The sequence below is a fragment of the Oncorhynchus keta genome, chromosome 1, assembly GCF_023373465.1.
Source record: "Oncorhynchus keta strain PuntledgeMale-10-30-2019 chromosome 1, Oket_V2, whole genome shotgun sequence".
NCBI classification, from domain to species: Eukaryota; Metazoa; Chordata; class Actinopteri; order Salmoniformes; family Salmonidae; genus Oncorhynchus; species Oncorhynchus keta.
This window is the reverse complement of record NC_068421.1, coordinates 48,758,675-48,775,124: the sequence shown is the minus strand read 5'-3', so window position 1 is coordinate 48,775,124 and position 16,450 is coordinate 48,758,675. Positions and strand designations below refer to the sequence as shown.

The window sequence follows — 16,450 nt, the reverse complement described above, 5'->3', positions numbered from 1 at the left end:
ATAAAGTCAGCCATGTAAAATCCTGCCATATAAAAAAATCTGTTAAGTCTTGTTTTGGCTGTGTTTATATAGGCCACCAAATCCAGATTTTCCCCCTCAATAATTGGGCAAAAGATCAGAATTGCGCTGCCTGTGTAAACGCAGCCATAAAGTCATGACGCGAAGTCCGCTGCAATCTGTAACCATTACATTTGAGCATTTATTTGTCACCAATGAATGTAAAAGAGTGAGTATGTGAAAGTCTGAAAGACACACTTAAGTATGTGAGCTGCCTTAAGGCTTCTGCATGCTTCAGTTCAGCTGGCTCAACAAGTGTCCTTGAATACTCCCTTAAAAGAACTTCGCTTGAAAAACAAGAAAAAAAAGCAGCAATAGTATTGTTTGTCCATTTTGAGACACCACAGCCAGTATACACTTCCTCAAAAGTCTGAATTAATCTAAAATGACTCAAGAAATCTGTCATTCATGCACTTTTACATCTGTTTGGTGCAGTTTTTCTCAATTGAATGACAACAAAGACTTTATTGAAGAATCCCTACTGTTGACCAATCACCGGCAAAGGGGCATAGACAGAAATGTCACAAAATGTTGTCATAATATATGGAGGAACTGTTCCGAACTGTTTCGTCTGGGAAGCATGTGGACACCTTTAGGCCCATCTGTTAGGCAAACCCTCCTCCCACTCTCTCTTTTCTCACCTTGAGTAGTTCCGGTTCCCATGAGTCCAGGGTGAGCGAGCGCACCTTGGAGAAATGGACCCCCAGACTCCTGCAGATGGAGATAGTCTGTTAGCAACTCATACATCAATGATATTGTTTAAAAATAACTAAATGACTCCACACAGCTTCAAAGGCTGTGTTGTTTGCATTATATGCTGGTCCATCGAGGGTGTAATGTGTGCTGTGGCCACAAGGTGGGAGTATACAGTCAGTAAGTCTACAGTCCAAAATGTACTTGGGGCCAAATTTGCCGAGCCTTTGATTTTTTGTATTGTTATTCACATCTAGTAAAAAAACATTGAACATTTGTACTGTTGTATAGCACCAGTCTAGTACCTTGTTGTATAGTACCTTTATAATACCATGGAAAGATAAGTCCAAAGTATTATCTCAGTGTCATCTTGATGGTACTTCGGTATAGTACGTTGGTGAATACATATGAAGTTTGGTACTTGTATACAGTAGTGCCTTGGTGTGTAGTATTTGCAGTGATAGGAATGTACCTGTGTATTCCGGAGCACTGGATGCAGAGGGTGATGCCCAGGTTGATGCTGGCCCAGCGAGGGTCAGGCTGGCCACAGTCGCAGCAGCAGGCATTGCCCCCAATGACCATGACCCTCTGGAGGGCACTCTCCCCCTTTAGTGACTTCTCTTTGGGCTCGCCGCCTGATTCCAGGCTGCCAGTCGACGTGGAAGACTTCCGGTCCAGCTTCTGGCGTGGAAAGTCGAGTACATGATGTTATACACAAGACACACACACACTTTCTCGAGAAGAAGATTACTTTATTGCCTATTGTCACAGACCACATAGATTTGTCAAGCAAGACAGATACGCACAGACACCCAGAGGGGTTGCAGCACACTAGAGGGATATCCTTTATTTTTGTTCACATATTTTGTCTATGAGGTATGTCCTTCTGTAGCTCAGTTGGTAGAGCATGGCGCTTGTAACGCCAGGGTAGTGGGTTCGATCCCCGGGACCACCCATACGTAGAATGTATGCACACATGACTGTAAGTCGCTTTGGATAAAAGCGTCTGCTATTGAGATAATGGACTGATTGCATAAGTTAAGCCAGTGTGTGGTGACTCACCTCAGCGTCCTCTCCCTGCTCCCTGAAGGCAGTGGCGATGCTGTTCTGGACAGCTTTGATCCAGGCCTGCCTCAGCTTCTCAGAGTCCGCCTGCATCATACAGCTCCTGAGAGGGGAGGGACACCAAGAGACATCAGCCTGTTCCCTGGCCTGCTACTGGAGCTCTTCACTATGTGTCGCTGTGTGTGTGTGTGCGCGTTTGTGTATGTGTCTCTCTCTCTCGGTGTGTGCGCATTTCTGGGTTCGAGTCATGTGTCTAGGTACTCTGTGTGCACTTGTATCTATAAATGTATACACACCTCGACTTCTTGCACATTTTGCTGTGTTATAAAGTGTGATTTTTTTGGTCAAAATACTCTGTCGAAGTGGATAAAAAAGTAATAACAACAACATTTGGAAAAAATACAATTAAAAATACCACTAATATATACTGAGTATTCATGAGTATAAGTATAAGTATTCAACCCCCTGAGTGTTAATGTTAAATGTTAAAATATCCTTTTGGCAGTCTTTCTGAGTAAGTCTAACAACTTTGTACAACTGGCTGAAAATTGAGTCAAAACTGTAACTAGGCCACTCAGTGTCATCTTGGTAAGCAACTGCAGTGTATATTTGGCCTTGTGGTTTAGGTTATTGTCCTGCTGAAAGGTGAATTTATCTCCCAAGATCTGATGGAAAGCAGACAACCAGGTTTTCATCTAGAATTTTACTTGTGCTTAGCTCTATTCAGTTTATTTTTATCACAACAACCTCCCTAGGTCTTGCCGATGCCAAGCATACCCATAACATGACACTTGAAAATAAACCCATGCTTGAAAATATGAGGAGTGGTACTCAGTGATGTGTTGTGTTGGATTTGCCCCAAACATAATGCTTTATATTCTGGACAAAAAGTACATTTCTTGCAGTTTTTGCCTTATTTCAAAACAGGATGCATTTTCTTTTAATATTTGTTATTCTATATAGGCTTCCTTCTTTTCACTGTCAATTATGTTCGTTTTGTGGAGTAACTACAATGTTGTTGACCCATCCTCAACTTGAATAGTAATTGACTCAAGACATTTCAGTTTTTCATTAATTTGTAAAAATGTTGAAAAACATAATTACACTTTGACATTATGGGGTATTGTGTATAGGACAGTGACAAAAGAAAATCTAAATTTAATCCATTTTAAATGCAGGTTGTAACAAAACAAAATGTGGAAGGAGTCAAGGGGGTGTGAATACTTCCTGAAGGCAGGAATTCGGAAAGTATTCAGGCCCTTTGACTTTTTCCATATTTTGTTACGTTACAGCCTGATTCTTAAATGGATTCAATAATTTTCCCCCTCATAAATCCACACACAATACCCCATAATGACAAAGGGAAAAAATGTTTTTAGAAATTTTATCAAATGTAAAAAACAATACCACATTCACATAAGTATTCAGACCATTTACTCAGTACTTCGTTAAAGCACCGTTGGCAGTGATTAGCCTCGAGCATTCTTGGGTATGACGCTACGTGCTTGGCACACCTGTATTTGTGGAGTTTCTCCCATTCTTCTCAGCAGATTCTCTCAAGCTTTGTCAGGTTGGATGGGGAGCATCTCTGAACAGCTATTTTTAGGTGTCTACGAGATGTTCGATCGGGTTGAAGTCCAGGATGGGCCGCTCAAGGACATTCAGAGACTTGTCCCGAAGACACTCCTGCGTTTTCTTGGCTGTGTGCTTAGGGTCGCTGTCCTGTTGGAAGGTGAACCTTCGCCCCAGTCTGAGGTCCTGAGCGCTCTGGAACAGGTTTTCATCAAGGATCAATCTTGGTTTCATCAGACGAGAGAATCTTGTTTTTCATGGTCAGAGTCCTTTAGGTGCCTTTTGGCAAATGCCAAGTGGGCTGTCATGTGCCTTTTAATGAGGAGTGGCTTCCGTCTGGCAACTCTATCATAAAGGCCTGATTGGTGGAGTGCTGCAAAAGGGCCTGACCAAGGCCCCCCCCAGATACCCTTCCCCAGATCTATGCCTTGACACAATCCTGTCTCTGAGCTCTACGTAGAATTCCTTCAGCCTCATGGCTTGGTTTTCACTCTGACATGAAACTGAGTCAGGTTTGTAGGCCTCCTTGCTCGCACACGCTTTTTCAGTTCTGCCCCCAAATTTTCTATAGGATTGAGGTCAGGTCTTTGTGATGGTCACTCCAATATCTTGACTTTGTTGTCCTTAAGTCATTTTGCCACAACTTTGGAAGTATGCTTGGGGTCATTGGCCATTTGGCCTATTTGCAACAAAGCTTTAACTTCCTGACTGATGTCTTGAGATTTTGCTTCAATATAGCCACATCATTTTACTTCCTCATGATGCTATCTATTTTGTGAAGTGCACCAGTCCCTCCTGCAGCAAAGCACCCCCACACAACATGATGCTGCCACCCCTGTGCTTCACGGTTGGGATGGTGTTCTTCGGCTTGCAAGCCTCCACCTTTCTCCTCCTAACATAATGATGGTCATTATGGCGAAAGAGTTCTATTTTTGTTTCATCAGACCAGAGGACATTTCTCAAAAAAGTATGATCTTTGTCTCCTTGTGCAGCTGCAAACAGTAGTCTGGCTTTTTATGGTGGTTTTGGAGCAGTGGCCTCTTCCTTGCTGAGCGGCCTTTCAGGTTATTTCGATTATAGGACTCATTTTACTGTGGATACAGATACTTTTGTACCGGTTTCCTCCAGAATCTTCACAAGGTTCTTTGCTGATGTTCTGGGATTGAGTTGCACTTTTCACACCAAAGTACATTTATCTCTAGGAGACAGAACTGAGAGGTTTGACGGGCTGCGTGGTCCCATGGTGTTTATATTTGCATACTATTGTTTGTACAGATGAATGTGGTACCTTCAGGCATTTGGAAATTGCTCCCAAGGATGAACCAGACTTGGAGGTCTACAATTATTTTTCTGAGGTCTTGGCTGATTTATTTTGATTTTCCAATGATGTCAAGCAAAGAGGCACTGAGTTTGAAGGTAGGCCTTGAAATACATCCACAGGTACACCTCCAATTCACTTAAATTATGTCAATTAGCCTATCAGAAGCTTCAGAAGCCATGACATCATTTTCTGGAATTTTCCATGCTGTTTCAAGGCACAGTCAACTTAGTGTATGTAAACTTCTGACCCACTGGAATTATGTATGATACAGTGAAATATAAGTGAAATAACCTGTCTGTAAACAATTGTTTGGAAAATTACTTGTGTCATGCACACAATAGATGTCCTAAAAGACTAGCCAAAACTAGGGTTTGTTAACAGGAAATTTGTGGAGTGGTTGAAAAACGAGTTTTAATGACTCCAACCTAAGTGTATGTAAACTTCTGACCTCAACTGTATGTGCAATATATTGTGTGTGTGTGTGTACTCACTTGGTGGGGGACACCACTTCAAAGCAGAAGCGGCGTTCAATATCCTCACAGTGTTTGACTGTGCAAAGCCGCAAGTCCTCCACCACCACTGTGGGATTATCCTGGGAAAGGAGAACACACACAGTCTTCGTAAAACAAACACACTACAATGCACAATACACACACACACTCAGCGCTCTGACACACATGCGCAAATGGAAATGCTTCACAACACTGCATAGACTCTGATTTCACATTATAACCAGCAGCAGAGTGAATTGTTTTCCTCCACATTCCACAAACTCATCATCTGTTAACTGTGCTCCTTATTCAACCCTACTTCAGTACATAAAAAATGTAAGGGGAATATTGGCTCCAAGTGATCCATGTATAGTACCGTTCAAAAGTTTGGTGTCACTGAGAAATGTTCTTGTTTTTGAAAAAAAAAAAAAAAAAGGTCCATTAAAATAACATAAAATTGATCAGAAATGCAGTGTAGACATTGTTAATGTTGTAAATGACGGCAGATTTTTTATGGAATATCTACATAGGCCCATTATCACTCATGTCCCAATGGCACGTTGTGTTAGCTAATCCAAGTTTATAATTTGAAAAGGCTAATTGATCATTAGAAAACTATTTTGTGATTATGTTAGCACAGCTTAAAACTTCGTGCTGATTAAAGAAGCAATAAAACGGGCCTTCTTTAGACTAGTTGCGTATCTGTAGCATCAGCATTTGTGGGTTCGATTACAGGCTCAAAATGGCCAGAAACAAATAACTTTTTTCTGTTCTGATAAATGACGGCTAATCCATGAAATTGCCAAGAAACTGAAGATTTTGCACAAGGCTGTGTACTACTCCCATTACAGAACAGTGCAAACTGGCTATAACCAGAATAGAAAGAGGAGTGGGAGGCCCCGGTGCACAACTGAGCAAGAGGAGTGTCTAGTTCGCGAAACAGACGCCTCACAAGTCCTCAACTGGCAGCTTCATTAAATAGTACCTGCAAAACACCAGTCTCAATGTCAACAGTGAAGAAGTGGCTCCGGGATACTGGGCTTCAGGCAGAGTTGCAAAGAGAAAGCCATATCTCAGACTGGCCAATAAAAAATATTAAAATGGGAAAAAGGACACTGGAACTCTGCCGAAAAGGACAGCATCCCGGAGTCGCCTCTTCCCTGTTGACGTTGAGACTGGTGTTTTGCGGGTACTATTTAATGAAGCTGCCAGTTGAGGAAATTTCTAAGTGACCCCAAACCCCAAACTTGAACAGTAGTGTATATTTGATGGTGGGTGGTACAGTTGGAGTCTGCATTCTAAATCAATCAAATTTATTTCAATCAATCAAATGTATTTATTAAGCCCTTTTCAGCCTAAAACTCCAACCAGCATGCAATGCAGATGTAGAAGCACGGTGGCTAGGAAAAACACCCTACGAAGGCCAGAACCTAGGAAGAAACCTAGAGAGGAACCAGGCTCTGAGGGGTGGCCAGTCTTCTTCTGGCTGTGCCGGGTGTAGATTATAACAGAACATGGCCCTATTAAGTGCATTACTTTTGACCAGGGCCTATAGGGAATAGGGTGCCATTTGGGACACTGCTGGAGTCATCGGACTTACCTTGAATTTCTTCTGGTAAACTAACTGATTGTTTTGAATGGAGAACCAGCGCCTGAAAGGAGATCACACCAGCAGTCACGGTCACAGGTAAATGGGTGACACAATTTATTGCATATATCTCAGAGGCTGAAGGTTGACTTCTGAAATGCATGCAAGCATTCCAACTATTCTCAGTAGTCAGAGAAACAAGTTAGTTAAGAAAGTAAATTGAAATGGTTATAGATTTAATGAAATATAAATATATAGATTATGATATGGTTTTTAAATCCTGGATTCCTATTCTAGAAAACTATGCTGTTTGTCATGGTTTGACAGAAAATATCGGGGGAAAAGTTGTGTGTGTGGTAACATTTAACATTGTAACGTTTGAAACCCAATTGTTTAGATATTACAAGTTATTCTCAAAAGGTATGGTTCCAGAGACCTCCATCTTGCAGTACAGGGAATGGCTTTGGAGGCTACAGGACAATAAAGAGCTGGAGGTCTACTTGCTAACTCAATGCAGCACACAGAGCCATGCGCCAATCAGGCAGCGCTCCCCGTCGTGTCAGTTGACTACGTCACATGTCACTATTGATCGCCATGGAGACGCCGCCTCAGCAGCTTGAATCCCTCCCTCTCACCATCCCTACCTCCCTCCATCCTGCCCACCTGGCTGACTAGGGCCCTGGGCAGACTAAACAGAGAATTATCACCTCTCCACCCTAATCACCATACAGTTAGAGGACATAAAGATGACTTCTTCCATGCATGTTCTACATACTGGACATGTATTGTGAAGTTTAGTGCAATGGTGAAGCTGTGCTTGGGGACATATCAGCTTGACCAGAAAGAGACAGGGGGGGAGGTGAAGGGAGAGAGAGAGAGCACGAAAGAGAGAAACGGGGGAGAACGATAAAGAGAGACAAGGGGGAGAAGGAGAGAGAGAAAAAAAGAGGGAATGTCAGAGAATGAGGGAGGAAATAAGAAAGAGCATAATTTCTTGCAGCTGACCTGTTCCATGTCTTGAAGGCATTGCTGGCCCTCTTAAACAGGTAGCCCTCCATCGCGATGCCATTGTCTGCGTCCACATTGTACTCCAGCTTGGTGTCGTCATTCGAGAAGTCCTGCAAGAGAGAGAGTCAGTCAGGAGGGTCAACAGAAACAGTCTGATCCTGATTCACTGTGGGTGGCCAGTTGAGGACGATGAGTGACTCAGTACTCTGTGCCACTGAGCCACACATCTGGGGTCCAGAACAAGGAGGTACCACCTGAGCTAGTTTAATAAGAAATGCCCGTTTTGCTACGGTGGGCGTTAACCCGTTGCACTCGTGGGAATTGGCCTACATGTATAGAGCTAAATTGAAATGTCTCTTACATAACAAATATGAAAATGCATCCATGGTAGCCATTGATAGGGAACAGTTTGGAGATAATAGGATTTTTTGTTTTTAACCAAAGGTGAGTACACAACAGTTTACCTGACAAGTCTGGAGCCAAATATTACACGGTTCACTTTGTGCACTTTACATTTACTGTAAGACAAAAAAAATTACAAGGGTTTGAGTGAGACGAATAACTGGTGTCTCCAAGTGGCCATAAACCACTTCAAAGTGTGCAGTGTCGAAGCAATTTCAATGCACTTTTATGACAAAGAAATCTTCAACTATAAGGTACTTTTTTGAGCTCTCCGAGCTGTGTCGTTGAGGACCTAGAGCAAGCACACTTGTAGTTAGTTATTTTGGAACACAACCCTGCATCCCTGCCATGCACACAATTTCTGTACATTATAAATCATAACCTGGGTAATGTGTGCATGATTTGAAAGCTTGATCTCTTGTCAACATACAATCTTAGTGTTAGGCTTTCACAAGGTAATTCGGAGAAACAGATCGTAATTTTGGTGTCCATAGAAAGTAGTCATGAGCGCATTCAGGTGCGTGTGCTGAAGCAAATGTCCTTCATAGGCTCATTCTGTTCAGAACCCAGGCTATGACGACATGTCATTTTGTAACAAACAGAGATCATAAATATTGACACTGTATATGACATGAGTTTTATGATTTGGAGATGTGAAGTAGATTTGGACTCATGGGTGTTTGACTTGCTTGTATAGAGACTGTCATGACGTGGCCCTCTTTGGGTATAGTGAGTGGCTTCCTCCTCTCAATCTCCTACACCCAGGTTCTGTTATCTCAGGTTGTAAATTCCTGGAGGAGAGACTTTCCTCCTGGTCATGCAGAAAGAGACACATAGAGAGAACAAAGGAACTTCTTCGACATCACAGAACTTGAGAACTGAACAATATCCATGTTTTAGAGAATGTGTAAACGGTCGGTGGAGAAGCCAGCTACGGCCCGGTCCGTTTTGTTTCATGTTGTGACCTCATGAAAGACAATAGAGCCGACTTGGAATTCTAAGTTGTATGACAAGTTGTTGTTTTTAAAAAAAAAACATCCCCAGTTGGAGCTCGTTTTTTTTCAAGGTCCCTGTTGTCTTGAACGCACCGAACTCTGAGTTCCCAGTTGTTTTGAATGCGGCAATTCCCTAACTCAAGTGTGACAATGGTCCTATGTCCTCCGTCACTTAATCTAAAGACATGCTTATATGAATAACCAGACACAGATGATTTACGGTTGATGAGCACATTTATTTATTTATAATAAAGTGGGTTAGCGATGTCCTACTGATTGTTGCTGATCACCAGTAAAAGAAGAAACATGTATAAGAGTTTGGAGCACTGGCAACTGGTTTTGCGCCAAAACCTATTTTTGTGCATCTCCCTGTAAACGGTTACTTTTTTATCACGTAGGCTATGCAATGATCAGAAGTTACCTATATAATGTGATCATGTTTAGCAATTGAAACGTTAACCTGTTTGGGATAGGGGGCAGCATTTTCACGTTTGGATGAAAAGCGTGCCCAGAGTAAAATGCCTGCTACTCAGTCCCAGTTGCTAATATATGCATATTATTAGTAGATTTGGATAGAAAACACTAAAGTTTCTAAAACAGTTTGAATGATGTCTGTGAGTATAACAGAACTCATATGGCAGGCGAAATCCTGAAAATCTGAGGTTTTAAGTTTTTCAACTCTTGGCCTATCGAATACACAGTGTCTATGGGGTCAAATTGCACTTCCTAAGGCTTCCACTAGATGTCAACAGTCTTTAGAACCTTGTTTGATGCTTCTACTGTGAAGGAGGGGGAATGAGGGCTCTTTGAGTCAGTGGTCTGGCAGAGAGCCACGAGCTGGCCACGCGCATTCACCGGAGAGTTAGCTTGAGTTCCATTGCATTTCTTAAGACAAAGGAATTCTCCTGTTGGAACATTATTGAAGATTTATGTTAAAAACATCCTAAAGATTGATTCTATACTCCGTTTGACATGTTTCTACAGACTGTAAACGGAACTTGTTGACTTTTTGTCTGCTCCTAGTGGTCGTGCGTCATGAATTTGGATTACTGGGCTAAACGTGCGAACAAAAAGGAGGTATTTGGACATAAAGATGAACGTTATCGAACAAATCAAACATTTATTGTGGACCTGTGATTCCTGGGAGTGCATTCTGATGAAGATCATCAAAAGTAAGTGAATATTTATAATGCTATTTCTGACTTCTGTTGACTCCAACATGGCGGATATCTGTTTGGCTTGATTTGTTGTCTGAGCGAGGTACTCAGATTATTGCATGGTTTGCTTTTTCCGTAAAGTTTTTTTGAAATCTGACACAGCGGTTGCATTAAGGAGAAGTATATCTTTAATTCTGTGAATAACACTTGTATCTTGTATCAATGTTTATAATGAGTATTTCTGTAAACTGATGTGGCTCTCTGCAAAATCGCTGGATGTTTTGGAAGCAAAACATTACTGAACTTAACGTGCCAATGTAAATAGATTTTTGGATATAAATATGCACTTTATCGAGCAAAACGTACATGTATTGTGTAACAACCTTTTGCAACCTTTCGGTTCCTAGTCCAACACTCTAACCACTAGGCTACCTTGGTATGCTTTCGCCGAAAAGCTTTATTGAAATCGGACACGCCAGGTAGAAACAAGCTAAACTGTGTTTTGATATATTGCACTTGTGATTTCATGAAAAATTTTAAAAATTAGTAATTTAATTTGAATTTGGCGCTCTGCAATTCAGCAGATACCTACCTACCTACCTACCTACCTACCTACCTACCTACCTACCTACCTACCTACTCAAGGGTTTTTCAAGGGTTTTTCTTTTTATGCCTTGTTAAAAATTAATTTGTAGAATTTATTTCCTTCTTAATGTAGGGTTAGTATACAGAAGATAGCCCTATTTGGTAAAATGTGTGGTTCCCACCGTGAAGTATGGAGGATGAGATGTGATGGTATGGGGGTGCTTTGCTGGTGACACCGTCAGTGATTTATTTAGAATTCAAGGCACACTTAACCAGCATGGCTACTACAGAATTCTGCAGCGATACGTCATCCCATCTGGTTTGCGTTTAGTGGGACGATCATTTGTTTTTCAACTGGACAATGGCTCAAAACACAGTGATGGAGTGCTGCATCAGATGACCTGGCCTCCACATTCACCCGACCTCAACCTAATTGAGATGGGTTTTTGTAATTGAACCTTTATTTAACTAGGCAAGTCAGTTAAGAACAAATTCTTATTCACAATGACGGCCTACCGGGGAACAGTGGGATAACTAAATTGTCAGCTCAAGGATTCGATCCAGCAACCTTTCGGTTACGGCCCCAACGCTTTAACCACTAGGCTAACTGCCGCTGTTTGGGATGAGTTGGACCGCAGAGTGAAGGAAAAGCAGTCAAGAGTGCAAAGCTGTCATCAAGGCAAACATCTCAAATATAAAATATATTTTGATTTGTTTAACAATTTTTGGTTACTTCATGATCCCATACGTGTTACTTCATAGTTTTGATGTCTTCACTATTAGAAAATAGCACAACAACAAAAAACTGGAATGAGTGAGTCAAAACCTTTGACTGGTACAGTACATTCATACAGTTGAAGTACGGAAGTTAACATACCCTTAGCTTGGGAGTCATTAAAACTCGTTTTTCAACCACTCCACCCTTGTTAACAAACTATAGTTTTGGCAAGTCGGTTAGGACATCTACTTTGTGCATGACACAAGTCAGTCATTTTTCCAACAATTGTTCACAGACAGTTTATTTCAATGTATCAGAAATTCCAGTGGGTCAGAAGTTTGCATACACTAAGTCGGCAGTGCCTTAAACAGCTTGGAAAATTCCAGAAAATTGTGTCATGGCATTAGAAGCTTCTGATTGGCTAATTGACATCATTTGAGTCAATTGTACCTGTGGATGTATTTCAAGGTCTACCTTCAAACTCAGTGCCTCTTTGCTTGACATCATGGGAAAATCAAAAGAAATCAGCCAAGACCTCAGAAAATAATTGTAGACCTCCACAAGACCAAGACCAATTTCCAAATGCCTGAAGGTACCATGTTCATCTGTACAAACAATGGTACGCAAGTATAAAAACCATGGGACCACACAGCCGTCATACCGCTAAGGAAGAAGACATGCTCTGTCTCCTAGAGATGAACGTACTTTAGTGCAAAAAGTGCAAATCAATCCCAGAGCAACAGCAAAAGGACCTTGTGAAGATGCTGGAGGAAACGGATACAAAAGTATCTATATCCACAGTCAAACGAGTCCTAGAATCAAAATAACCTGAAAGGCCGCTCAGCAAGGAAGAAGCCACTGCTCCAAAAACGTCCATAAAAAAGCCAGACTACGGTTTGCAACTGCACATGGGGACAAAGATCGTACGGAAGATACAAAAATAGAACTGTTTGGACATAATGACCATCGTTATGTTTGGAGGAAAAAGGTGGAGGCTTGCAAGCCGAAGTACACCATCCCAACCGTGAAGCACGGAGGTGGCAGCATCATGTTATGGGGGTGTTTGCTGCAGGAGGGACTGGTGCACTTCACAAAATAGATGGCTTCATAAGGAAGGACAATTATGTGGATATATTGAAGCAACATCTCAAGACATTAGTCAGGAAGTTAAAGCTTGGTCGCAAATGGGTCTTCCAAACGGACAATGACCCCAAGCATACTTCCAAAGTTGTGGCAAAATGGCTTAAGGACAAAGTCAAGGTTTTGGAGTGGCCATCCCAAAGCCCTGACCTCTATCCTATAGAAAATTTGGGGGCAAAACTGGAAAAGCCTGTGCGAGCAAGAAGGCCTTTACAGACCTGACTCAGTTACACCAGCTCCGTCAGGAGGAATGGGCCAAAATTCACCCAACTTATTGTGGGAAGCTTGTGGAAGGCTACCCAAAATGTTTGACCCAAGTTAAACCATTTTCAAGGCAATGCTAACAAATACTAATTGAGTGTATGTAAACTTCTGACCCACTGGGAATGTGATGAAAAAATAAATTTATAAATAAATAATTCTCTCTACTATTATTCTGACATTTCACATTCTTAAAATAAAGTGGTGATCCTAACTGACCTTAGACAGGGAATTCTTACTAGGACTAAATGTCAGGAATTGTGAAAAACTGAGTTTAAATGTATTTGGCTAAGGTGTATGTAAACTTCCAACTTCAACTGTATACAGTGCATTTGGAAAGTATTCAGACCCTTTACTCAGTACTTTTTTGACGCACCATTGGCAGCGATTACAGCCTCGAGTTCTCTTGGATATGACGCTACAAGCTTGAAGCACCTGCACAGGTAATTCCAGGTCTCACCAGAGATGTTTGATCGGGTTCAAGTCCAGACTCTGGATGGACCACTCAAGGACATTAACACTTGTCCCGAAGCCACTCCTGCATTGTCTTGGCTGCTTCGGGTCGTTGTCCTGTAGGAAGGTGAATCTTTGCCCCAGTCTGAGGGCCTGAGCACTCTGGAGCAGGATTTCATTAAGGATCTCTGATCTTTGCCCTGTTCATCTTTTCCTCGATCTTGACTAGTCTCCCAGTCCCCGCCGCAGAAAAACATCCCCACAGCATGATGCTGCCACCACCATGCTTAACCGTAGGGAGGGTACCAGGTTTCCCCCAGATGTGACACTAAAGTCAGGTCAAAAAGTTCAATCTTGGTTTCATCAATCTAGAAAATCTTGTTTCTCATGGTCTGAGAGTCTTTAGGTGCCTTTAGGCAAACGCCAAGCTGGCTGTCGTGTGCCTTTTACCGAGTGGCTTCCATCTGGCCACTACCATAATGGCCGGATTGGTGGAGTGCTGAAGAAATGGTTGTCCTTCTGGAAGGTTCTCCCATCTCCACAGAGGAACTCTGGAGCTCTCTTAGTGACCATCAGGTTCTTGAGGACCTCAATGCTGCAGAATGTTTTTGGTAACCTTCCCCAGATCTGTGCCTTGACACAATCCTGTCTCTGAGCTTTACAGACAATTCCTTCGACCTCGTGGCTAGGTTTTTTTTTTTTTTTCATTCAAAACTGCTGCTGTGAACCGCATCACAAGAGCCAAACAGGAGATGTATAAAAAAAAATACATCATTGATGTAATTTCCATGTTGCTGGACTTGCTTTGTGTATCACCAAATTTGCTTGAGATGATTATACTGAAACACTGCTCATTGCATCCAAGTTTCTTGACATGAGTTTCAAAGAACTGTCAAAGAACTGCGAGCTCATGAATATAAGTTCCCCGCCCACTCAGCCGGTCTTTTCAAACTTCCTGGTATTTAGTCATGGGAGAAAAAAAATACTTTGTCAATTATTTAGCATTGCTATTCCCCAAAAATATGATGGGTGATATTTTAGTCACTCAAAAGGCTATTTTACATGGGAATTTGATTTAAAGGTCCCGAACGGTCAAACAAATAAAAATCAGCAATTACAGGTGCTTGGGACGGTCGCACCCGAGGCCCTCAAGCTAGCTCCCCTTCTGCAGAGGATACAATCATTTTGACCCTTAGATGTTTTTATTTATTTTTTATTACTTGTTCAACAAAATCTTTCTCTGAGCAATTGCATAAGTATAAAATGATATAAAAATAAAGTATACAATAGCATACAAATACAGTATTTGTATTTATTTTGTAGTCTTTTTTGCACTTCTTTATCAATGGATCCAAAAATTCCAGACCCCACAGTATATTAAAAAAAATGAATAGGTTTAGGCTATAAGGCCCATGCATCCGACAGAGAGAAACCATATTTTATGATTCGACATTTTGCTCTGCTTTGGTGGAATTCTCTGCCCAGTTACCCTACATTCCTCTCTTGCATTCTGTATACAACATATTTATTGAAATAGGTTATAGCAAATAGGAAAAAGCTAATTACTCAGAATGTCACTTGTGTGCTGCCCTGCTGTGCGAGATTTTGTTCTTTACTGCGGGGCGGCAGTCAAGTTAAAATAGGCTATCCATCGTCTGTCATATCACAATGTCTTCACCATGAACAATGGCTCTCAATCATCGTCAATAGATGATACTATCGTAATATCACCCAATCATAAAACAATTTACCCTAGTGTGTACACTGTACAGTACACTTAAACTAAGGAATCATTTGCAATGTAACAGTGTGTAGCCTACTCAAACAGACTCTCTAAGATGTATTTTTAGGCTGTATGTATTATTCAAGGCCTCTGTCCCAGCCCTGGAGAGGAATAAAATAGTTGTTACTTTTGGGCAGGGATAAAAACATGGCATCCCTCTACATACACACCACTAAACCTGGATACTGTCCACAATACCCACACACAAAGCCATACAACTGTAAAACAGCCATACAGCCAGGACTCAAGACAGACAAGGGACATAGAATCCAATCCCCAACCGGTCAAAGGACAAGGCAATAATCGACTGTGTGGGCAAAACATGGACCTGTAAAAAAAATAATTAAAAAAAATAATGATTTGACAAGATTGGATAGGTGAAAGCATGGGTTGCATCATATATCAATCCATCCATGTCAGATCAGATATTGCTTCAAGGAACGGAGGTAATAAAGGTGTCAAACAGGAAACAAGTAATGACAACAACCAGAGCTCAGAACTCACATGTAAGCAGACGTCAAACCCATGCTTCTTTAGCCTGATCCCAGATCCAACTGTCTTGACAACTGGACTATGAGTGACAAGGAATTGGCAAGACAGCACAACAGATCTGGGATCAGACCATTGCTTTGTAGTCAGAAGGTAAACCGTGGGAGGCATACTTTAGAATGAGAAAACCACATGAATGTACAGCATGACAATGGAATCCCTCATCACTCTAGTTATGCCGGGAAAAGAGGAGGGAGTTGGCAGGGGGGGGGTCAATGGAAACCAAATAGCAAATGAAAATCAAATATTACATACGGAGGACCTCCACGCACAAAAGCTGCGTCCATCGGGAAAAGGTTCAACCTCTGTCACCTCCTAAAAGAGTAACACCAGAAGACTGAGAAAGGGCTGAGAAACTGAGAATGAGGAGACAATTGATTCCATGACATACAATTGGAGATAGTTGAACACACACACAAGAGAGCATGACCATGGCACAGAGCCATATGAAGCTAAAAATAAACATGTTTTGCCCCCTTCTTTCAGCGGACTCACCAGATGCCACACATAGTGGAATCTGCTGAAGATCTTCATCTTCATGTCTGTGACAGCAGGTCAGTGTGTTTGTCGGTGTCCCAGTCACCTTGACAATGGCTAGCTAGCGGTAGCTAC

The 16,450-nt window shown here is 41.7% G+C and overlaps 1 protein-coding gene across 4 annotated transcripts in view; it reads right to left on the bottom strand.

Moving 5' to 3' along the window:
* LOC118386829 (arf-GAP with coiled-coil, ANK repeat and PH domain-containing protein 2-like) overlaps positions 1 to 16,450 on the bottom strand; it is a 96,804-nt gene that overhangs the window by 10,933 nt on the left and 69,421 nt on the right. For 3 of the 4 annotated variants that reach the window (XM_052526490.1, XM_035774730.2, XM_052526497.1), the window contains exons 10-15: positions 7,793 to 7,905; positions 6,800 to 6,851; positions 5,200 to 5,300; positions 1,813 to 1,918; positions 1,223 to 1,431; positions 699 to 768 (exon numbers count right to left, since the gene is read on the bottom strand). In XM_052526490.1, coding sequence (XP_052382450.1) covers positions 699 to 768; positions 1,223 to 1,431; positions 1,813 to 1,918; positions 5,200 to 5,300; positions 6,800 to 6,851; positions 7,793 to 7,905 — 651 coding nt within the window. The remainder of the gene's footprint in view (positions 1 to 698; positions 769 to 1,222; positions 1,432 to 1,812; positions 1,919 to 5,199; positions 5,301 to 6,799; positions 6,852 to 7,792; positions 7,906 to 16,450) is intronic. The other variant, XM_052526494.1, reaches the window with a different exon arrangement.